General features: G+C 44.3%; 1 protein-coding gene across 13 annotated transcripts in view; it reads right to left on the bottom strand.

The window, feature by feature from the left end:
- TIAM1 (TIAM Rac1 associated GEF 1) overlaps positions 1 to 24,320 on the bottom strand; it is a 393,313-nt gene that overhangs the window by 3,980 nt on the left and 365,013 nt on the right. For 11 of the 13 annotated variants that reach the window (XM_073231432.1, XM_073231430.1, XM_037014745.2 and 8 more), the window contains 6 exons: positions 15,880 to 15,988; positions 11,880 to 11,938; positions 11,260 to 11,362; positions 8,955 to 9,042; positions 7,015 to 7,187; positions 814 to 3,253 (listed from right to left, as the gene is read on the bottom strand). In XM_073231432.1, the coding sequence (XP_073087533.1) occupies positions 2,784 to 3,253; positions 7,015 to 7,187; positions 8,955 to 9,042; positions 11,260 to 11,362; positions 11,880 to 11,938; positions 15,880 to 15,988 (1,002 nt within the window). In that variant the 3' untranslated portion in view covers positions 814 to 2,783. Of the gene's footprint in view, positions 1 to 813; positions 3,254 to 7,014; positions 7,188 to 8,954; positions 9,043 to 11,259; positions 11,363 to 11,879; positions 11,939 to 15,879; positions 15,989 to 24,320 lie in introns of those variants that run through there. The other 2 variants (XM_073231434.1, XM_073231433.1) reach the window with 1 other exon arrangement.

Genomic DNA, 24,320 nt, shown 5'->3' with positions numbered 1-24,320 from the left:
CGTTTTATAAATAAGTGGCTGACTTTTTGACAATTTGTTATTATTTTTCTCCCTCTATTTCCATTTCTCCCTCTTTCCTACCTGCCCAATACCCCTCTTCTAAGAAGGGACTGTCTCCAGGACTCCCTAATCCAGGATACATTTTTGGCAAGATGAAAAGCAGAAACTGCTTTTAAAACTTCAAACTTCAAACTCTACCAACAGAAAAGGATAAATACCATACAAATTCACTATGTGTGGAATAAAAAAACAGAACAAACAAAAATAACAAAACCAAGCTCATAGATAAGACAGCAGAATGAGGACTGCCTGAGGTGGGTGGCGGGAGGTAGGCGAGAGGTGTAAAGGGGATCAGAAAGGTACAAATCCCCAGTTCTCAAATGAGTAAGTAATGGGGATGTAATGTACAGCATGGTGACTATCGTTAAAAAATACTGTATTGTGTATTTGAAAGTACCCAGGAGAGTGGGTCCTGAAGATTCTCATCACAAGAAAAAAAATATTACATTTATGGTGATGGTTGTTAGCTTGACTATGGTGGTGATCACTTTGCAATATGTGCAAATAATGAGTTACTATGTTGCATACCTGAAACTAATATAATGTGTCATTTACACCTCAACAAAAGAAATAAAAAAAAAAAACAAAGAAGAAAACAAACTGCAAGCTCTACCACACATCAGCTTTCCCTTATGATCACAGTAATTATTTAGAAGGAAAAACCAAAAAAAGAGCACATGGGAGTCTTTTCCCATGTGCTCTTTCCCACCAACAGTTCATACCCATCCTCCCATCCAGAAAGGCACAGGACTGTCCACTTTTCAGTATTTTTATTGTTTGACAGGCATTTACAACATTCCATTCAGAGACCTAAAAACATAAAAATAGACCTTCTTTCAGCTTATAAAAGAAATATATAAGAACTTTTGACATAGACACATCATGACCTTATGTACAAGAGACAATGGCACCCTCTCCAAGCACCAGACTTTCCAGCATTTTCAGACGGACCCGTTGCACTGGGACTAGTAAATCAGACTATCAGAAGCCTCTGCTTCAGTTTTCCATCCATTACACAATCAAACTGGAGATGTATGGAACAATGCAGTGACACAAAGGGTATAGAAACCATTCTAAAGCTTTTTTAAGAAAATCAGAAGATATAGCAAAAATTTAATAGAATAAAACTTTCAAAAGATCAAGCTCAAAGCCCTGGAAACCCGAAAGGTAGGGATACAGGGTGGGCAAGCAAGTAAAGCGAGCAGGGGTCACAGAGCATGATGTTCTGAATTCTCTATTGTCTGGAAATATAAAGTCCTAACTGATTTTTATAAAATATAATTCCTAAAGCTACTATAAAATTCAGGTCTTTAAAGTACCTACTGATGTGTCAAACACCAAATAGATATTTTTCCCAAAAAAAGAAAGTTTTCATATTATTTAAACCCTTCTTAGGAAGTGGACATTGTGAAATGGAGGGGAAAAAAAAAAGCTATAAACCGTTTCTAAACAAAAATTGAAAGTGCTTTATTTTTGTTCTTCCTATTTGGAAATCTGTTTAGAATGCTGGATTATTAGCACGTTTACCCTGTTTCATTGGCATGAAGAAAGTGTTAACACACAGGACATGTTTTTGAAGAGGTTGTTTTGGTAAGAGGTTTGGTTATGGTCTGTCAGGGAAGGGATAGGTCACCTATGGATGAAGATGTGACTTAGATGGGAAACCCAGTGATCACCACAGCAAGCCCATGAGAAGGAGCCTCCTCTCCCCCACCATGTGCAACAGACACACATGCTGCCCATTCGGGTGTCATGTTTAATCCAACAAAGCTCCCACCTCAAATAGATCCAAACGTTAAAAAAAAAAATCTGCTTCTTGGAAAAAACAGTTTCTCTTAAGCATCTTGTTGACCTTTCATATATAAATATAAAATCACCATGCCTCACTCTCTCTGGAAAAGGTAAAATCCTCATTTTTTTTAGACTTGGAGTTAACATGAACACTGTAAAATTCTCATCTGTTTGTGCACCTGCATCTCAGGTAAAATACAAAAAATAGTGTTTTTTTTTCCTTCAAGTGATAAATTTGGATCTCTTTTCAAAGAGTTTGGCATCTTTATAATTCTATGCAAAACTAGAACTTCCAAACACCAACACTGAGGCCCAGCCGTAGACCAAAACAGAAGAGAAAAAACAGAGGCTCATCGAGACATAAATATTCACCCTCTCCTCACACATTCTTAAAATACACAGATATTCTCAGACATTTAAGAGGGAAAGGAGTGAGAACACTGCGAGCTGTACAGTTGCTTTGTTTGTGTTTGAAGGTGGTTTCCCCAACTAGTAGATGGCTCCTGGATTGATTTCGGATAGAGTGATCTTTATTTTTTATTATTTTTTTTTTGCGCTATCCTTTAAACTAATTTGTCATACATACTTAAACTCCTGGGGTAATTTGCTTTCCAGTGCTATAGAAGCTCTTTTATTTTTGTTTTTCTAATTCTTCAGGCCCTGATGAGTTGAGAATAAATAAAAGCCCTTAGCAACAATATACAGATGATAGGACTCGAGCTTATTTGGGATTCTGAACAATTCTTTCTGATGTTAGAAATGATGAAGTTGGGTGGCTACATGGCTTCGTAACAAAGTCAGCTGCCAAAACCGTGTGTGCAAGAGTGCGACCTAAGGGACCCTTCTCCTCCTCAAGGGCACGGGAGGGGGCAGAGTGAGGGCAGGGCCGGGAGAGGAATCTATACACGCTCTCTGCAGGGAAAGGGACACAGTCAGATCTCAGTGTTCAGTTTCCTGGAGGGGGCAAAGTCTTCACGCCTAACCCAAATGACTTCCTCGCTTGTGGTCTCCAGGCCTCCATTGATGCCCGACAAGGCAGCTTGCTTCTTGAGCTGCGTCATGCGGGATGCGTGACTATCCAGGCTATTCCGGCCTCTCTCCCGCTGACTGATGGAGGCAGCCTGAAGCCGCTCCTGCAGGTCTCTGTCCACTGCGGCGCCCTTCACGGACTCACAGAACTCATCATCGTCACTGAGGATGTCTGTCTCCTTGATGTCATCTTGCTCCTCATACTGAGCAAGATCAAATTGTTCCTCCACCCACCGGTCAGTGTCCCCACCACCGGGGGGCTGCTGGGACTCTTTCTCCGGGCTGCTGGCGGAGATGGCATCAGAATCAATGGTAAACCTGTTTCGAGCCAGTCGCCGCCTCCTTCTCCCAAGAGACTTGCTTGGGGCGGACACTGCACACACACACAAAAATATAAAAATAAAACCCCCACACGCTTTACATGAGATGAACATCCGGAAAGCAAAGCAAAGTAAGAAACCCTGAATGGTTCGCATTTACTGCCTCGACGTCATTCAGTGTTCAGAGTCGGGATTCACCAGTCCGTCTGGGAGTCTTTACCTCACACAGATATCTGGATTTAGAGGATGTCATAGCATCTGCCTAAAGGGCAAGGGGGTACACAGGGCCACAGGGGGTTACACAGGGAGTTGCAGGTTATGGGAAAAGGGAACTTGACTCCCTCTGAAATAATCCACTTCTCTATTTTACGTACCCGGGGACAGGCCATGCGGATTTCTGCTGTTCTCATGTAGACCACTTATCTTAGGATTGGTTAGTGCCCTCTCCCTGACAGTGTTTGACACAATGCTCTGAGGGTCCCCCAGAGCTGTGCTAGCATCATTTAGCTGGAATAGGTCTTTAATAAGGGTGGATGATGTCTCTGGAGTTTTGCCGGCTTTGTAGAAATCACTGTGATGTATCAAGGAGATGGAAGCAGTGGTCTAAGTTAGACTGCTTTCTGGGAAATTAAATGTAACATTTTTTGAGGATCTGCAGATAGACCGAGTGCACAGCATCCCTCACAGAACCTCAGGAAGAGCGGCCCTCAGAGATACCAAGTCTCCACTTATTTCCCTCTACTCTTTCCCACAAAGCCCCGTATGAACTGTGAGACTAAGCAAGTGTGAGCCTGAGGCCCTCCTGACTATGCTTTGTTTATCACCAATTTCTCTTCTACAAAGCAATTAAAATATCAGCGCCTGAGAGGAATGAGAAATAAATATGACACCCAAGCAGGTGATCCACAAAGGGCTCTATGAAGGGACTCCCAGTCCAGAAAAACAGGTCTCTGCATTCATTCTTTCCCCTTACTGCCCTCTCTAGGAGCCCTAATCATTGAAACCAAACCAACAGAAGACCTGTCAGGAGGACCAACAATCCCATCACTCACTCACTCACTCACTCACTCACTCACTCACTCACTCACTCACTCACTCACTCACACACACACGCATTGCACGCACGCACGCGCGCACACGCACGGAAGACGGCTCACGTGAAAATGCAGTGCTGCTCCCTCATTGGGGAAGCAGCTGCCGCTAAGAGGGTGAAATGCAGCACGGGCTTCCCAGGGGATATAAAAGCCGAAACACCGATTAGGAGGAGCTTTCCTGCCACCTCGGCCTTAAAAACCACGAAATTGCTTCCGTGCTGCTAGATGTAAGATGACTATTCTCAATTATTGCCAAATGTGGCCTTGACTTCAAACACAGAAGGTACAGGGTCAAGGAAGTGGACAACACGGCCTTCGTCGACTCCCATTCCAGCCATCCTCTGCACCAGACTCCTGTGCTCCCATCATTGTTCCTGAATGTGCTACCATCTTAAAAAATGGAACAAAGGGACATTAGTCTCAGTCAAGATGGGGAATGAAAACCATTTCCAGGAAAAATGGAAAGAAGAGAGCAAAGAACAACTGCTTCTCCACTGTTGGGAAGAAACAAAATTTCCTGTTCGGTTTTATCCCGACACCACCGTAGCGGAGCCTTGCTCTCTCCAATCACTATAGGAGAACTACCTCAATTCAAAATTGAGCTATTGGAAATATTTGTCAATGATCTGCATGTTCTAGTATTTAGGGCTAAAGTGTGTTAATGTCTGTATTTTTGAAATGTGTCAAAAATAGGATGAGTTGATGGATGATAAATGGATAGTTATGATACTGGAAATATAGAAAAATACTAATTCTAGAATACAAATGGTTAAGTATGAATGTGTATAATTCTTTCAGGTCTTCTGTTAGGTCTGAAATTTTTCATAGAAAATGTTGGAACAAAAAAATATTTTAATTGGGTTATTGGCAAACACACAGTACTTTTAGACTAAGTATTGGGGTGGGGTATTTGGCTTTACTGTCCAGTTCAAACAGAAATAAACTATCTGGGTACTCATAGCAATGCACACTGAAGCATGAGTATCTATCCTTTATGAAAAGGATACTTAATAACCCAGCCAGTTCAGGGAGACAATCACTGATTTGAATATTTTCCAGAGTTCATTGTTAAAAATGACCAGCTAGTGGCTGCACTAACCCCCTCAAGCACCATTTTTACATCATCCAACGTGAAGCCCCTGATGCTACTGAGGAGCTCCAAATGCAGAATGACAAAGACTTTCTTCAGCCAAGAATGAGCCATTAGGTGAAAGTCTTCCGATTAGCCAAGGCCAAGAGGCTCTGACATCAAGGCTTTCTCTTGGCATTCATGATGATGGTATAGATTGTGGGTTGGTTTTATTTTCTCTCTAAAGGGATCTCAGCAGGAAAACTTTTGAGTGTCCTACAGACTAAAATTGCTTAGTTTCAAAGTAAATGCAGCTCTGAATTTAGGGTCACTGATGAACAACTGAAATCTGTGGCCAATGAAAAGCAGGGTTTCCTGAAGTTGGGATACATATTCCCAATTCTAATGATGAAACATTCCCTGGCAAAGAAAGGAGCAGGGGAGACAATTCCAAGGTGAAATTTTCTACTGTGAGCTACAAAGAGATCAGTATAGTTTTCTTCCAAGAGAACTTCATGAGAAAGTGTAGATCTGGAGGTATGCAAGACTCGGGATACTTTGGAGAACCCAGTAGGGCTCTGGGTGTTCACTGCCTTAGGTAAGAAACACTTTTCAGTAAATACTTATCAGCTGATTGGAGCACAGATTCAAGATAACTATTAGTTAAATTTAAGATGCATAAAGAATATACTATCCTATATGAAGCTATGTAGGTTATGTCTATGAAAACCCTCATTCACAGTTCTATCCATGCCTCTTCAGCACAATGAGGTGGAAAGGGAATCAGGACAGAGGTCAGAACCCTTTTTGGCAAATGCAAAGGAAGCCTCTTTAGTTAGAATCTTCCCTGCAACATTCTGGGCTGCTTCTTAAGAGAGAGAGATAAAAATGTTAATATCTGATGTCATTAATACCTCAGTGTTATGAAAATATCTTTCTTTCTAGATATATTTTACTGCTATAGATAGGTGGTATTACAAATCTACTCCCTCACTGCTCCAAGAAGATGACATCAGTCCTAAAATAATATGTACTCTGGGACCATTTAAACTCTAGATTCCTTTTTCCATTAGCAGTTCAAGGCTTCCCCAAATTAACACTGAAGCTAAAAATAAAGTTGCAGGCACAAGGCAAGGGTAAAGACCTGACGCGTCATCTGGTCTACCCAACATGGACCCCTTACTGAGGACAGGCAGAGCCATGTTTCCAGATTACAAAGCCAGCACGTTCTCAGAATGGCGGGCTGTGACCTTGCTGAGACACGACACCCTGCTTTTTGCTAGACAAAGCTGGCTGTCATGCAAAGCAGCGACTCTCATTCCACAAGCAGGTGAAGACAGCCCCTCCAGAAAGGGGGTGTGCTCACTTCTTGGCTTGGCGAATGGGAGAGGAACTCACCAGCCAGAGGAGGAGGGCAGCAGAGGGAAAGCCTGAAAGGGCAGGAGGAGTAAACAAAGGGCAGATCCCCAGGGAGCCGCTGGGAAGCCAAGGATAAGGACCTCAGGCCGGAGGTGGGGGGGAAGAACGCACCCCACAGACAGCCCTCAGGAGGCCACGCTTAAGTCTTGCTCAACGTGGACGTCAAGCTCGCTTGAGTTCTACAGTGGAGTGGGGGTGACAGGGATCTTGAAGGTCTGAATTCCCACAGTACCTGCCCTGCTCATGGCTGGCCTGGCCCCTTTCAGCGCACATAATCTTTTTCCTCCAAAAGGGACATACTGCTGGGACGAGGGCAGGCTTTCGGTTTTGAGGAGCTGCCTCCGGTGCTTATCACGCAGGATGGAATGCACAGCCTTCAGGAAATCCTTTCGGCTCTCCGGGGAGCTATGAAAACAAGATTTATATGTGTTAGGGGAAAGTACTTAACACACAAGGAACTTCTACTGCTATCAGGGGCAGCCAAAAAACACCCCTGAGGACGTGGGACTAAGGTTAAAGACTTAGGCTGTGACTCCCACTTCTATGCTGCGCCCCACACTTTCATCACTGGGAGATGAGAGAAGATTCACGCTTGGTGATTCATCTCCTGCAGCCAGTTTCAGGCAGAGCAGCTCATTAATGAACAGACTGATAGACTTTGCACCAAAAGTTCCCAAATTCTGTTCTTGTACTTACGGCAGAACCTCTCATTCTAAAATGTTTTTAAGACAAATGAACCACAAGATTCCTGCAGCTTGGCAGAGCACCCGCAAGCTGACGTCCCAGTGTCCTCTGTCGCCTCTAGAGCTGGCCCTCTGTTACATATCAACTCCTCTCATGACACATTTTAACATGTAAATATCAAAGCTACATTGTTAAGAACTGAAAAATTTTCCCTAGTCTTAATTCCCAATAGAAGTACTTCCTAGGTAACAGTTACTTCTCTTATTAGGGTCTCAGTGTTGTTACCCAGGTAAGTTTCACCTGGCATTCCTTGTTAACAATGAACATGGCAACTCAAGGGGCAGGCTCACCAGACCCCAGGGACTTCACCTACAGAATCACAAATGGATCAGCCTAAACAGATGGTAAGATGACACACAAACCACTTGTGGATTATGGGGGAAAAAATTTCAGTTTTACTATTGACAGGTTCCGGGCATCTGCCCTTTGTGACCCACATCACCCAACACAGGGCGGCAATGCAGAAACACAACACGTGGGCTTGAAGTCAAACCCGTTCAAGTTTGCATGCAGTGTTCCTTTGCCGTAACGCTTTGGGCAAAGCGCCCTCTGTGAGCCCTGGCTCCCCATTTGCAAAGTAGAGTGACCGTGCCTCTGTCTGACTGAATCCAGCAACACAGGTAAGGTGCTTAGCATGGCTTATGCTTGGTGAATATGCCATCTTACTTTACTAGCAGTAACATTATGACATATAACCATAATAATCAGATTCTCTTCCATTTTTATTTTGTGGGCAATACATAGCACACCCCACGGTTGGGGTACTGGCTAAGTGTTGACTAAATTATTAAATACCTAGGATTAGACTCAAGATCATAATTAAAGCCAAATACATTGGCATGCTGGCTTTTGGGACCACCCAGCTTGACATTTTTAGGCAAAAAATGAGAGAATTGAGAAAGGCCTCAGATTCTAATGGAGGAGGGGGAAGAAGAAGAAGTAAGTAGAAGCCCACATGATAAGCTCAGATTCAAGATCAGCAGGTGACCTGCATGACCTGCGGCCACCTCTCTCTGTTGAAGTTTCCTTCCAGGAAGAGGAGCCCCAACCCCCCCACGCACACCTCACTCGTCCCATCCACCCTGCATGTGCTAGAGCATAAACCACATAGCCAACCACGGAAGTAAAATCTTATAGATCGGCTGCCTCCCTCTCATCTATTAAATGTAAATACGAGAAGAACATTTAATATTCATGAGAATTCCTATTGTCTTTTAGAAAGGTATTAACCAGGTTACTGTCTACATTCCAATACAATTAACTTGTCCAATTACTATTATTCAGTAAGTGTTAAATAATTTCTCCAACGTGTAAGAAAGAGCGAGAAGTACATAGGGATGCTCCAGCCTTGTCTGCAGGACCCAGTGTGAGGCGGGGACCACCAAGCTCGGCCACATCCCGTCCTGGGCAGCACAGCTCCAAGCTCACCTACAGCACAGGTGGAAAACCCTCTCCGGCCTCCCTTCAGACTCCGATTTGATGTGGACAATTTCACACATGGCATTTGCTTCTGCATCTAGATAAATTCAAATAAGGATGAACTAGAGTTGTTTCAAAGACAGTTATTCGCATTTTTACAAAAGCATTTCTCCTGCTTCAGTGTAAGATTAAGTAGTGCAGAGCCACATAAGTCCAAAGGGACCAACTGCAGGGGATCTTAGAGACAGAGTAACTGAAAGCTTAATGGGTGCTAAGAAAAAGAACAGTCAGAAAATTTCCAGTTGCTAAAATCTCCTAGAGGCTCTAAAAGGACAGTCAATCATACTGATGAAAGAACTGACCCCTTTGGCTGCACAGTCGGTTTGGCTGAACTATTTCAATCAAGTGATTAGTTGTTTTGGCAAAAGCTGGACTAGACGGAGTCCAAGACCCCAGTGCCAATTTCATCAAGCTGGTGACAGGGAGGCAGGCCCCGCTCTGAGTGAGGGGAACCTTCCCCGGGAGCCACCAGGCCTGGTGCCCTGGACAAGCGGGGCTCCTTGATCTCAGCCCTCCATGGGGCCCAATCTGAGGGAGGCAGAAATGGCACGCCGAAAAGATGAGCAACAGTTATATTTGAAGGTAACTGCTAGACATTTATTTATTATATGAAAGGAACGATGGACTCAGACTGTGCTCATGAACCTTCACTGTGTCCTCATGATTTAACCCCAGTCATTGGTATAAAATTGTGTCACATGTTTTCTCAAAAAAGATAAAAAAACTTAAAAATTCCACATTCTGATTCTCATCTTATAATGAGGGACATTTGGCTAGTCTTCATAACTCTATGAAAATAAGCTTTTATCTTCATGGTTTTAAACTTGATTTGAATGAAAAATAAGAGGGTGAGAATGGAATGCCATATCACAAAGATGGCTTTCCTTTCAAAATTTAAATTTATGCATTTAGTCCTCAATGAAGGCAAAATTCCTGGCAGTTTGCTATAAACATAAGCTTGCCCATTTATAAACCAGGCACAAGGAAACATGTGAACTATATAATTCATAACCTCCAAACTTCAAAAGACAGCACTATAGTATTTAAGTGCCCAACCCTCAAAATGCTGTTTGTAGTCCCACAATTTATAGGTTCGTGCACAAATCAATTCTGCAAATCAAATCGTAAGTAAAAAGGCACAAGGGTAAATCTCTGTGCTGGAAGGTTAGGGAGAAGCCCTCTTTATTAAAACAAATTATCATCCTAAATACATGTGTCCAACGTGCTTTTTCCACTTGAGTTTTTCTACTCCGAGGCCCTAATAACTGTGAAGGAAGCTGCACCTAGTTTAATATGGTGAGTAGCTGGAAGCTTGCCTAATATTGTGAGGTATTTTTCCTCATGACATTGGACTATGGGGAGTTGGTTTAATTAGAATCAGAGACAATTTTTTGCTCATCAAGGTGGCAGTGGAAATAAGGAGAGGATGAGCAACACCAATCTGACACTAAGAACTTCAGGTTCACATCAGACGTGGGAAGCACATACAGAAATACAGATCCACTGTGCATGCACCGAGGTCCACTTCCACTTGACCCCCAAACACACTGCTTCCAGGACGTGCTCAGCGGAGCCACTGCTGATAGCTCCTCCCTAGAAAGACTTCAAATTAAAGCCTGGATAGGGCTTCTGAGTCACAAAAACACTGCTTTTCTTAATCAATACCCTGCTGATATTCACTTCTCTCCTCATGTGCATAATGCATCATCCAATTACACTATCAAGTATATCCCTTTCTTGTCAACAACTTGCTTCAATGCTGTATGGATCACAGCAAAAGAGAACTGACATTTCAAAGGTCTTCACACTAATTGAAAGATAAAGATTTATGATGCGTCAGGAAAGAAGAACAGGTGTGCAGTGGCTTTTTTTGTGCTCTTGGTGATCTTTTGGGTCTCCTGGTTAAAAAGCAACTGAGCTAATTACCTGGGCTTTCACTGCTTATGGTCTGAGGAACTCTTCCCAGAAATACAAGACTCACTGCTATGGGGATGTTAGTCACAGTAATACTACTAGCATATATAACTAGAATTCCTTGGAACAATATGGAAGGCATTATACCCATTCACTCAGTTTGTTCATTCATTCATTCATTCAAATGTCTAATAAATAGCTGGGTAAATGGAGAGATTAAGGGAAAAGAGAGTCAAGCATAGAAGAAAAAAGATGATAGGGTGATCAGACCAAGAGTGTGGATTCAGACAAGTGATTCATATATGGCAGAACAATGCACCCAGCACGTCTTAGCGTTTACCTGCACTTGCCAAAGCTCGAACCTGCAGCGCTTCGGTAGGGATCATGTGCCGAAATCGGAAGGGATCCCAGTCCTCATAAATTGACAGCCTATGAGATCCTACCTGCAGGAAGAGAGGGAGGCAGGTGCATGAGAACAATCTGCTCTATCCAAGACAAGACCCCCACATTTTCTAAACCAGTGATGCTGGAACCCCTGCGCCCGTCAGGACGAACTTCACCCCATGTGTGTTTTTGCTCATCTAGCAGAAAGGGAGAGACCACACAGCAAACACGCTGAGGGTGTAAGGATGAGTCTGCTAACCACACCCAGGTGAAAGAGAGACCCAGGAAAGAGGAGAAAGGAGATCCCGAAACAAGAACAGAGAAAGGGGATAACAGTGTCAGGAAGGCTCAGGCCAGGGCAGACCCAAGGGCTTATTGCTGTCATGCTCTAAATGGGAGCCTGCCTGAAAAATGGCCGGACGGGCAGTGTGCTCAAGTCCTTAGTCACAGTCAGAAAATACAAAAGAAATCATAAATGACTCATGCCTGACAAAGGGGTGGAATTACAATTATGCAGATATAACTGAGAAGCAGAAAGGGGGGTGCTTTCAAACTATGGGGTGAAATAAGTCTTACAAGTTTCTTCTTCTGTTTGGAGCCATCTTTATACACAAGGACCACAGCAGTTTTGAAGACTGGGAAAAAAGAAAATAAAGGCAGTTATGGTACAGAAGGGATGGGGCTTTACCCTCAACTTTGACAATGTGTGGTGATAAACACTGCAGCTATGAAGGACACCCACAGTCAGGCAGGCCCGCTCCACCACGCCCTTGTTCACATCTATGGAACTAAAAAGCCTATGGACACGAAACTTTGCAGGTTCCAAATTAACAGATCCATTAGTTCCAAATCCATTTCTAAATAAATGGAAATAAAGCCTCCTGTCCCCCTGGAAAGTTTTAGGTAAAATATAGTATTTTAACTATGGTACCATTTCTCAGTTGATACATTTTTAACAAAATGTACTAGTTTGACAGCTGGAGGAACAAGGAAACATTTTTAATAATAATGTTGCTTAAGGTGATTTACATTCATGCAAATTAAGCTAATATTACAGACACACACAAAGTGTCCATAATTCAGGAAATATTAATTCATCTTTTTTGACTGGAAGAAATGAAGATTAGTTTATATGGTAGAATGCAACCTCACTTCTTCCAAATAAGCTGAATCCCAGGGAGCTATTTGGAAACAGGGTATGTGTAGTTTTATTATATTCTTTGACAGGTGCAGACACAACAATGGCCCTATGCACAGCCTTGCACAGAATTCCTTAAACGGTGCCAAGCGTGTCTAACACCCAGTGATTTTTACTCTTCCTAAAGGGGATGAAGAATTGGCACTAGGAACAGAAGGGTGACTCCAGCCCTGCCCTGGCTCTCCGTATCAGGGTCTCCATCTCCCTCCTCACTCTGACCCCAGTGCAGAGCCGGGGTGTCATGTAGCAGCTGGAGGGGGCACAAGGGGCATACGAGACACAGAGTTAACAAAGGGGATGAATGTTCAGAGAATTCTCAGGGAGAGGCCCCCAGGGTCCCAGGCCCTCTGGAGACCAAGCAAAGCGTTGGGTTCATTTTCTATCCTACTTAGTTAGGGTGGGTCAGTTTCCCCTTTGTGTGGGATCGCTCTGTTTTCCCCTGCAAGAAAATAGCCTTAAAATGCCAAGAAACCAACTCCAGCCACTGGGTCTGCACCAGCCCTAGCCCTTCACACCTCCCAGCAGCCGACCCCTCCGAATCCCAGGCAACAGACTGGGAAGTTCCCTCACAGGTTCCCACTGACCGCAGAGGGCCTCACCAGCTCTGCCCCAAGGCTGAGCACCAACACCTGAGGGGTCCCTACATCTCCACCATGAACCCTTCACAGGTCACAGTGGCCGGAACAGCAGGGCCCTTTAGGACTGAGAGCTGTCCAACCTAGGTCAGGGTGCCCGGTGACCTGGGGCTACAAGACCCACTGTGCCTTTGTGACTCCAGCTCGGTAGGGAGGTTACCGTGGCTTCAAGAAGGCCACTAGCCTGCCTCAGTCTACCTCAGCCTCCACCTTGGATCCCAGGGCCAGAGTGAGCCTTGGCCTGGGCCTCATCCTCAGGGCTATTCACATTCAACTGACTCCAGGTGATGCCTGTTCCCTTTAGACCTGGCCCTCACTCCAAACTCTCTCTATACTCCAAAAGGTAAGCACCCAATATCCTTCAAACAGAAGCCTGCACACACTGTCCCGTTGTCCTTCAAAGGTGACAGTCACCAACGTTAGCACATATCAGCTGTCCTGTGACTAAACACCGCAGTGCTGGCCTGGTGGCAGGTCCACTTCAGTTTCAGAAGAAAGGGGCACTGCTTCCTGACAGGTTCAAACCAGAACAAAAGAAAACCATGTTTTAGCCCCTAACTGCCCGTTCAGTGGCAATTAACCTGCTTCCCTCGCAGCAAATCTTCCTTACTTCAAAGAGCATTTCTAAGGCTGTTCATTCTGCCTGCTTCTTGAAATCACAGCAGAACTGCCAGACCCATCACCTTTTAAGGCCTGGGAACCCATGGTCAGCTCGTTATGAGACGACAGCCTGCCTTTACTCCGACCCCTGACTTTGCTCCTTCCCCCTCCTCTTCACCACGACTCAGACTCCGGAGATAATTCGGAGTGACACCCAGCCTGCCTCCCACCAGAGAGCCTTGGGCAATTCCCCCCCTGCGACCATGGCCCCTGTGGAGTTTGCAGGAGGTGGGGTCCCAGGGGTGGGGTGTGTAGCTGCCACTCACACCCAGGACATGTGTGGACTCCCCTCCAGTCAACAATCCAGGGGGCAGGGAACAGAGTGAAACACAGCCTGTCCCCCATCCGAGCCTGTGCAGCAAGTGGCACCTACGGCCCAGACCCTCAAGGATGGCATTTTCCTGAACCCTTTACCCCACAGGTTGGCAAACTGAGGCCCACCTCCCGTTAGTTTAGACCCACTAATACGGGTGCTCATTCGTTGACACACTGTCTACGATGTTTCTTGGCCCTTGAAGCCTAAAATACCTACTGTCGGGCTTTTGCACAGAAAAAGCCTGCCAACCTCTACTTTCTCCCACTCAAATTATTTTCTTATTTTAAACCTGTTTATTTCTAACTACAGGAAATCTGTAAAATTCAGGAGGTAAAATCCCAATGTTGAATTTTGGAATAGTTCGTCTGAAGCCCAGCATAGGAAACAGGCAGATAGATATGGTCTGGGTCATTTACTTCAGACTCCTACATCCCCTAAACGACCTACCAAGAGGCATCACAAAGCGCCCAGACCTCATCAAGAAGAAATCATAATCTAAGAACCGCAACTGGTAATGCTGAAAGGAAACATATATTGTCCCCCCTCCACAAAATAACCACCCACCCCTAACAAAAACTCGGCCCATGCCGCCACGCCGTAGGGCTCCTTTGTATGTTACAGTTGACATTCTTCCTGCACACTTCTAGGAGGCTCTGTCATTTTTAATGCCATGGCAGCTCCAGCTACAGTGGCTCTTTGAGAATGTTAGGAAGATCAGGACATTTCCCAAGGAAGGCCAAGTGATCTGAGTATAAAGACCCACCAACCTTTGTACTCAACACTCGGATTTTAATATCACTAGGATGTTCCATTTGGGAACACATGGTTCAAATGACAGAGGGAAAAAAAGAGTTCAGGTAAGGAAGCAGTAAGAACACACTCCCCTCCACAACACCAGGAAGATAAGGTAAGGTAAGAGACTAGAAGTACTCGATTTCCTTTATCTTTATCCCCATGAATCTTCTAGGGAGAAGCTAGGAAAAAACACATGAAAACAAAAGCTTGAACTGTTCGTCATTTTATATTCAGCAACAACACTGAGTGCCATGCAAGCATTCCTCCTGCAACAGCGTGCCGTATTTCCTGAACTGTGAATGATTCCCAGGGTGCTAACTCATAGTTTTCCCTCTCAAAAAGCATACTGCAATATGGCCACATGAGATTTCTAATTGCAGCAATTGCATTCAGCTGAACCAGTTTATTAAAAAATGTATCATTCATCAACAGCTCTACTTTTGCTAGTGTTAGTCATGCTGTGATTTACAAGCACTGAGCGACACACCCAGTGGTCCCACAACAGGTCAGCTGAGAACAGATGTCCTGAATCCTCGCATCAAACACAGCAACACAATCTGAGAGAAGGAAAAGGTCTTGGCTTTGGGGTCTCAGAAACAGTTTTGTCTTGATTTCTCACTTCATTTTTTTCCTTGGTTTATTCTTAACCCATTATTGGGAAAAGATATTCAGAGAAGCAGCAGGAGAAGAAAAATCTTTTCCTGCCTGTATGTTTACACCTGGGGTGGGCTTGGGCACAGCCATTCCCTCGCTCCCACACAGCTGGGTGGTCACATTGGCCATATTCAACAGGAAGGTTTAGTTTAGTGTTTGTGACATGCTGGTGGCCACAGCAGGAAAACCAGTTCAGATAACTGTAAATAACTATTTTAATAAGTTGTGTGTTGGAAAAGAAATATTCTCATTTTGGAAAATAAGCCAGCCTCCTTCTCTGAGCTCCCCCACTCCCACCAATCCTCCTCTGATACATACCAAAGGCTGCCAATTCGGGTTCCTTTTTCCACTTTCCCAGAGAGGCCGGTGGGTTTGGCCATATGACTGTGGTGTGCAAAAGCAGGTCCCCCATGCTCAGATCTGCAACCTGAAAACCAGGGACAGGACAAATCGTACTGAGTGGTGATATAAACACTCAAATGAATTTTATTTTCATAGCATTTTAAACTTTGGCAGACTGGTGTCAATCCTACTTCATGAAAATACTGTCTCTAAAAACATCTGATCATTTTTTTTTGTTTGTCTACCAGAATTTTTAGGATAAGGTGGCAAAAAGGTACAAATGGGGGATTGAAATTCATGTGCAATAAATCCACCAGAACTGATCTACAAAATTGGTGACACTCTGTATTCAAATAGAAAGCTTCTCCAGGTAAGACAAATGGCTGTCCTGGACCAAGATCAATCCCAGGAGACTGCAGGCATTTCCACCTGTGAGTTCAAACCCCCTTGGAGGCAGGGCCTTCTGGGAAGCAGTGGAATCAATTATTTCTTCTTCCAGCCCCAAGATCTCTCTCACTTTGAGAGAGAAGCCAACTGAGGAGTTTCAAAGTGCCCATTAAGCATGTGCAGCATGAACCCCTGGCTCTAGGATCCTCAGAAGCCATGAGACCTCATCATACGCCCCTAAAGGTCAAGCACTAAACCAGGTCAGACAGACGAGTGCCTCTTCCTGTTAGAGAGCCATCCAGACATGATGATCGGAGATTCTGACCACCAGTGTTTGTTTATACCTCACCATAGTCATGTCTGCTTTTCTCTCTGGAGACCTTGGCCCACATTCAAGCCCATCAAATTCCCATCCTCATACCCACTCAGCAGCCTCCTCTGAGGTGGGAGGTCACCTAGTCTCTTGGTCTGCTCTCTATGTGAACATGCCAGAGGATAAGACTTTGCAACAATCAGGGTCTAAGGTCCACCCCAATGATAAACACCACAAACTGTTACTAGGTCCTTCTGCAGATATGCCCTCCCAAGCACCCTCCCATTGGCCTCCTGTTTCTCCTCTATGTCCACAGAAATCAAGCCCGAGTCCATGCTTGGCTTCCTCAGGACAGCACTTTGAATATCTAGAAACTTGATGTTGAGTTTCTCAAGGGCAAACGGCCCTGGCCTATTTTGCTGCTTATGATCTGATGGGGTTTCTAGACACAGCAGATGCAAGCGACCTCTGCCAAACATGGTGCCACTTGGCACTGCCCTTCTCAAGCCACTCAGTCAGGGCAGAGTACTTACAGGACACAGCGGTACTGATGCCACTAGAGAGACTGGATCGTTACAGTAATAATTACTCTAGTTATTACTGAGCTGCATTATTATCACTATAGCCAAGGGTAAAAAAATAAATAAACAAACAATTGCATTATTCTGCTTGTATGAGCAACTAGCCAACAACCTCGTGGGTATCAGCTAAGGGAACTATATAGTCTCACCATCCATGCCCCAAACACCTACCCAGGAGAGGAGTGGTTACACATGAGTCAAATGCCCACGTACCATTCTGGGCGACAGCCTTGGGGATATGGCTTTAAAGGATGATGGGGTAGATCAGCACCCAAACTCTACCTCCTCCCTCTATCAGAATTAAATATCTGCACCTTCCACTCTGATTTTTTTAGCACCTTCTCCTAGCTGAGGCCAAGCCCTGCTTGGACTTGGCCATGTGCCTTCGGCCGTGGACTTGGCATACAAGTTTCTACCAGCCCTGTTGAGCTTCTTCCTTCCAGCATGGAGAGGACACGCCCAAGACAGCCACTGCTTCTCCAGCTGGGATCCCAGAAGGGAGTAACGTGGAGCACACCTGAGCCCTGGGCTCTGAGCTCACCAAGAGAAACCAAAGCGCAGCTGACACACACACCCGTGTGTGAAATAAATGTTTGTTGCAGTGAACGCTAAGATTTTGTAGTCTTTATTACACAGTAAAAGCAGGCTGACAAAAAATAAGGGTGAGAGCTGTTCCCTCTGGCAAACAGCCTCTCCCCTGGCCTTCCATTGGTCCCCTTTGGAGTCTTCCATCCAACCGCCAAGACTGAGTTCCAGGGATAGACTTCTACCCTAACAAGGATGGACTCCTGCTGAGCCAGGTTTTCTGGCCCTTCCTCCAAGAGGAAATGCTCTCTTTGGCCTTTTCTTCCTCCTATGCAAGCCAGCCTAACTCCCTAGAGTTTAACATGGGGGAGGAAGTCAAAGGCCCAGCTCCACCGTAAGATGTTTCTTTGCCAGCTTTGTTCTCTGTGAACATACCTGCCTTCAGCAAGACCTCCTGAGGAAAGTGGGTTGATGACAGGATCAGGTGCCCCATGTCCCTGGAATGTCACCATTTCAATATAGTCCTACCATTCCCAGCAAATACTGAGAAATGTTACTATACCTAACTATTTACAAACTGTTCATAAATCCACTATAGGTTTATACTGGATATTGTCATTAAAAGGGAACTCCGGGGCAGAGCCAGGATGGCGGCGTTGAGTAGAGCAGTGGAAATCTCCTCCCAAAAACACATAGAGCTATGAAAATATAACAAAGAAAACTCTTCCTAGAATAGAGACCAGAGGACACAGGACAACATCCAGACCACATCCACACCTGCAAGAATCCAGAGCCTTGCAAAAGGGGTAAGATACAAGCCCCGGCGGCGGCGGCACCCGAGGGCCCCTCCCCCCCCACCCCCCACCCCCACCCCCCGGCTCCCGGCGGGTGGAAAGAAACCGGAGCGGTTTTTTTTGTTTGTTTGTTTGTTTGTTTTGGCGAGTGCTTTTTGGAAGCCTTAAACAGACAGGGATCCCGTTGCTAGGGAGGCAGGGCGGCGGGACCGGTGAGCGGGTGCCTGGGACCGGCGCCTGAGGACAAACGTTATTGGGCGTTTTTCCCCATGGGACCTGTGGGCGGGTGCCTGAGACGGGCGCCTGAGGACGGAGGAAATCGCGCGATTTCCCCCCTTTTTTTTTCTCTCTTATTGGCGAGTGCTTTTTGGAAGCCTTAAAGGGACAGGGATCCCATTGCTAGGGAGGCAGGGCGGCGGGACCAGTGAGCGGGTGCCTGGGACCGGCACCTGAGGACAAAGATTATTGCGCGTTTTTCCCTACGGGACCTGTGGGCGGGTGCCTGCGACCGGCACCTGAGGACGGAGGAAATCGCGCGTTTTTCCCCTTTTTTTTCCCTCTTTTTGGCGAGTGCTTTGTGGAAGCCTTAAAGGGACAGGGACCCTGGTGCTAGGGAGGCAGAGCAGCAAGACCGGTGAGAGGGTGCCTGGGAGCAGCGCCTGAGGACAAAGAATATCGCGCGTTTTTCTCTGCGGGACCGGTGGGCGGGTGCCTGAGACTGGCACCTGAGGACGGAGGAAATCGCACGTTTTTCCCCCTTTTTTTTTCTCTTTTTGGTGAGTGCTTTTTGGAAGCCTTAAAGGGACAGGGACCCTGGTGCTAGGGAGGGAGAGCAGCAGGACCGGTGAGCGGGTGCCTGGGACCGGCGCCTGAAGACAAGGAATATAACACGTTTTTGCCTGCAGGACTGCTGGGTGGGTGCTTTTTGGAAGCCTTGAAGGGACAGGGAGCCCGGTGCTAGGGAGGCAGGGCAGCAGGACCAGTGAGCGGGTGCCTGGGACTGGCGCTGGAGGAAAGGAAAAAAAAAAAAATCGCGTGTTTTTTCCTTTTTTTTTCTGTTCCCTCTCTCATTGTTGCTGTTGTTGTTTTGGTTTGGAGAGTGCTTTTTGGAAGTCTTAAAGGGACAGGACAGGACACTTAGACCAGAGGCAGGGAATCTGGGGATCTCTGGGCACTCTAACCCCCTGGGCAACAGGGAGCACAGAGGCCCCTTACTGAGATAAATATCGTCCTGGCCGATCCCCCTCCAACAGGGCTCCACCACTTTGGAGGAGCGGCCACAGCCAGGCCACGCCCACAGCTCCAGCGGAGATAAACTCCATAGCAAATGGGCAGGTAGCAGAAGCCCTGTCTGCGCACAGCTGCCCAGCACAAGCCACTAGAGGTCGCTATTCTCCCAGGAGAGGAAGGCCACAAACCAACAAGAAGGGAAGCTCTTCCAGCAGTCACTTGTACCAGCTCTGCAAACTATCTCTATCACCATGAAAAGGCAAAACTACAGGCAGACAAAGATCACAGAGACAACACCTGAGGAGACAGACCTAAACAGTCCTCCTGAAAAAGAATTCAAAACAAAAATCATGAACATGCTGACAGAGATGCAGAGAAAAATGCAAGAGCAATGGGCTGAGATGCAGAGAAAAATGCAAGAGCAATGGGATGAAGTCCGGAGGGAGATCACAGATGTCAGGAAGGAGATCACAGAAGTGAAACAATCCCTGGAAGGATTTATAAGCAGAATGGATAAGATGCAAGAGGCCATTGAAGGAATAGAAGCCAGACAGCAGGAACGTATAGAAGCTGACATAGAGAGAGAAAAAAGGATCTCCAGGAATGAAACAACACTAAGAGAACTATGTGACCAACCCAAAAAGAATAATATTCATATAATAGGGGTACCAGAAGAAGAAGAAAGAGGAAAAGGGATAGAAAGTCTCTTTGAAGAAATAATTGCTGAAAACTTCCCCAAACTGGGGGAGGAAATAATCGAACAGACCATGGAATTACACAGAACCCCCAACAGAAAGGATCCAAGGAGGACAACACCAAGACACATAGTAATTAAAATGGCAAGGATCAAGGACAAGGAAAGAGTTTTAAAGGCAGCTAGAGAGAAAAAGGTCACCTATAAAGAAAAACCCATCAAGCTAACACCAGACTTCTCGACAGAAACCCTACAGGCCAGAAGAGAATGGCATGATATACTTAATGCAATGAAACAGAAGGGCCTTGAACCAAGGATACTGTATCCAGCACGACTATCATTTAAATATGATGGTGGGATTAAACAATTCCCAGACAAGCGAAAGCTGAGGGATTTTGATTCCCACAAACCACCTCTACAGGGCATCTTACAGGGACTGCTCTAGATGGGAGCACCCCTAAAAAGAGCACAGAACAAAACACACAATATATGAAGAAGGGAGGAGGAGGAATAAGAAGGGAGAGAAGAAAAGAATCTCCAGACAGTGTATATAACAGCTCAATAAGCAAGCTAAGTTAGGCAGTAAGATACTAAAGAAGCTAACCTTGAACCTTTGGTAACCACGAATCTAAAGCCTGCAATGGCAATAAGTACATATCTCTCAATAGTCACCCTAAATGTAAATGGACTTAATGCACCAATCAAAAGACACAGAGTAATAGAATGGATAAAAAAGCAAGACCCATCTATATGCTGCTTACAAGACACTCACCTTAAACCCTAAACCCAAAGACAAGCACAGACTAAAAGTCAAGGGATGGAAAAACATTTCAGGCAAACAACAGTGAGAAGAAAGCACGGGTTGCAGTACTAATATCAGACAAAATAGACTTCAAAACAAAGAAAGTAACAAGAGATTAAGAAGGACACTACATAATGATAAAGGGCTCAGTCCAACAAGAGGATATAACCATTCTAAATATATATGCACCCAACACAGGAGCACCAGCATATGTGAAACAAATACTAACAGAACTAAAGAGGGAAATAGACTGCAATGCATTCATTTTAGGAGACTTCAACACACCACTCACCCCAAAGGATAGATCCACCGGGCAGAAAATAAGTAAGGACACACAAGCACTGAACAACACACTACAACAGATGGACCTAATAGACATCTACAGAACTCAACATCTAAAAGCAACAGGATATACATTCTTCTCAAGTGCACATGGAACATTCTCCAGAATAGACCACATACTAGCTCACAAAAAGAGCCTCAGTAAATTCCAAAATATTGAAATTCTACCAACCAATTTTTCAGACCACAAACGTATAAAAGTAGAAATAAATTCTACAAAGAAAACAAAAAGGCTCACAAGCACATGGAGGCTTAACAACATGCTACTAATAATCAATGGATCAATGAACAAATCAAAATAGAGATCAAGAAATATATAGAAACAAATGACAACAACAACACTAAGCCCCAACTTCTGTGGGACGCAGCAAAAGCAGTCTTAAGAGGAAAGTATATAGCAATCCAGGCACACTTGAAGAAGGAAGAACAATCCCAAATGAATAGTCTAACATCAGAATTATCGAAACTGGAAAAAGAAGAACAAATGAGGCCTAAAGTCAGCAGAAGGAGGGACATAATAAAGATCAGAGAAGAAATAAACAAAATTGAGAAGAATAAAACAATAGCAAAAATCAACGAAACCAAGAGCTGGTTCTTTGAGAAAATAAACAAAATAGATAAGCCTCTAGCCAGACTTATTAAGATAAAAAGAGTATCAACACAAATCAACATAATCAGAAATGAGAATGGAAAAATCACGACAGACTCCACAGAAATACAAAGAATTAGTAAAGACTACTATGAAAACCTATATGCCAACAAGCTGGAAAACCTAGAAGAAATGGACAACTTCCTAGAAAAATACAACCTCCCAAGACTGACCAAGGAAGAAACACAAAAGTTAAACCAATTACGAGCAAAGAAATTGAAACAGTAATCAAAAAACTACCCAAGAACAAAACCCCGGGGCCGGACGGATTTACCTCAGAATTTTATCAGACACACAGAGAAGACATAATACCCATTCTCCTTAAAGTGTTCCAAAAAATAGAAGAAGAGGGAATACTCCCAAACTCATTCTATGAAGCCAACATCACCCTAATACCAAAACCAGGCAAAGACCCCACCAAGAAAGAAAATTACAGACCAATATCCCTGATGAATGTAGATGCAAAAATACTCAATAAAATATTAGCAAACAGAATTCAACAGTATATCAAAAGGATCATACACCATGACCAAGTGGGATTCATCCCAGGGATGCAAGGATGGTACAACATTCGAAAATCCATCAACATCATCCACCACATCAACAAAAAGAAAGACAAAAACCACATGATCTTCTCCATAGATGCTGAAAAAGCATTTGACAAAATTCAACATCCATTCATGATAAAAACTCTCAGCAAAATGGGAATAGAGGGCAAGTACCTCAACATAATAAAGCCCATATATGATAAACCCACAGCCAGCATTATACTGAACAGCGAGAAGCTGAAAGCATTTCCTCTGAGATCGGGAACAAGACAGGGATGCCCACTCTCCCCATTGTTATTCAACATAGTACTGGAGGTCCTAGCCACGGCAATCAGACAAAACAAAGAAATACAAGGAATCCAGATTGGTAAAGAAGAAGTTAAACTGTCACTATTTGCAGATGACATGATATTGTACATAAAAAACCCTAAAGACTCCACTCCAAAACTACTAGAACTGATATCGGAATACAGCAAAGTTGCAGGATACAAAATTAACACACAGAAATCTGTAGCTTTCCTATACACTAACAATGAATCAATAGAAAGAGAAATCAGGAAAACAATTCCATTCACCATTGCATCAAAAAGAATAAAATACCTAGGAATAAACCTAACCAAAGAAGTGAAAGACTTATACTCTGAAAACTACAAGTCACTCTTAAGAGAAATTAAAGGGGACGCTAATAAATGGAAACTCATCCCATGCTCATGGCTAGGAAGAATTAATATCGTCAAAATGGCCATCCTGCCCAAAGCAATATACAGATTTGATGCAATCCCTCTCAAATTACCAGCAACATTCTTCAATGAATTGGAACAAATAATTCAAAAATTCATATGGAAACACCAAAGACCCCGAATAGCCAAAGCAATCCTGAAAAAGAAGAATAAAGTAGGGGGGATCTCACTCCCCAACTTCAAGCTCTACTACAAAGCCATAGTAATCAAGACAATTTGGTACTGGCACAAGAACAGAGCCACAGACCAGTGAAACAGATTAGAGACTCCAGAAATTAACCCAAACAAATATGGTCAATTAATATTTGATAAAGGAGCCATGGACATACGATGGGGAAATGACAGTCTCTTCAACAGATGGTGTTGGCAAAACTGGACAGCTATGTGTAGGAGAATGAAACTGGACCATTGTCTAACCCCATATACAAAGGTAAACTCAAAATGGATCAAAGACCTGAATGTAAGTCATGAAACCATTAAACTCTTGGAAAAAAACATAGGCAAAAACCTCTTAGACATAAACATGAGTGACCTCTTCTTGAACATATCTCCCCGGGCAAGGAAAACAACAGCAAAAATGAGCACGTGGGACTGACTACATTAAGCTGAAAAGCTTCTGTACAGCGAGAGACACCATCAATAGAACAAAAAGGAACCCTACAGTATGGGAGAATATATTTGAAAATGACAGATCCGATAAAGGCTTGACGTCCAGAATATATAAAGAGCTCACACACCTCAACAAACAAAAAACAAATAACCCAATTAAAAAATGGGCAGAGGATCTGAACAGACAGTTCTCTAAAAAAGAA

The sequence above is a fragment of the Manis javanica genome, chromosome 3 (genome assembly GCF_040802235.1).
Source record: "Manis javanica isolate MJ-LG chromosome 3, MJ_LKY, whole genome shotgun sequence".
Taxonomy (NCBI): Eukaryota; Metazoa; Chordata; class Mammalia; order Pholidota; family Manidae; genus Manis; species Manis javanica.
This window is presented reverse-complemented; position numbering and strand designations above follow the sequence as displayed.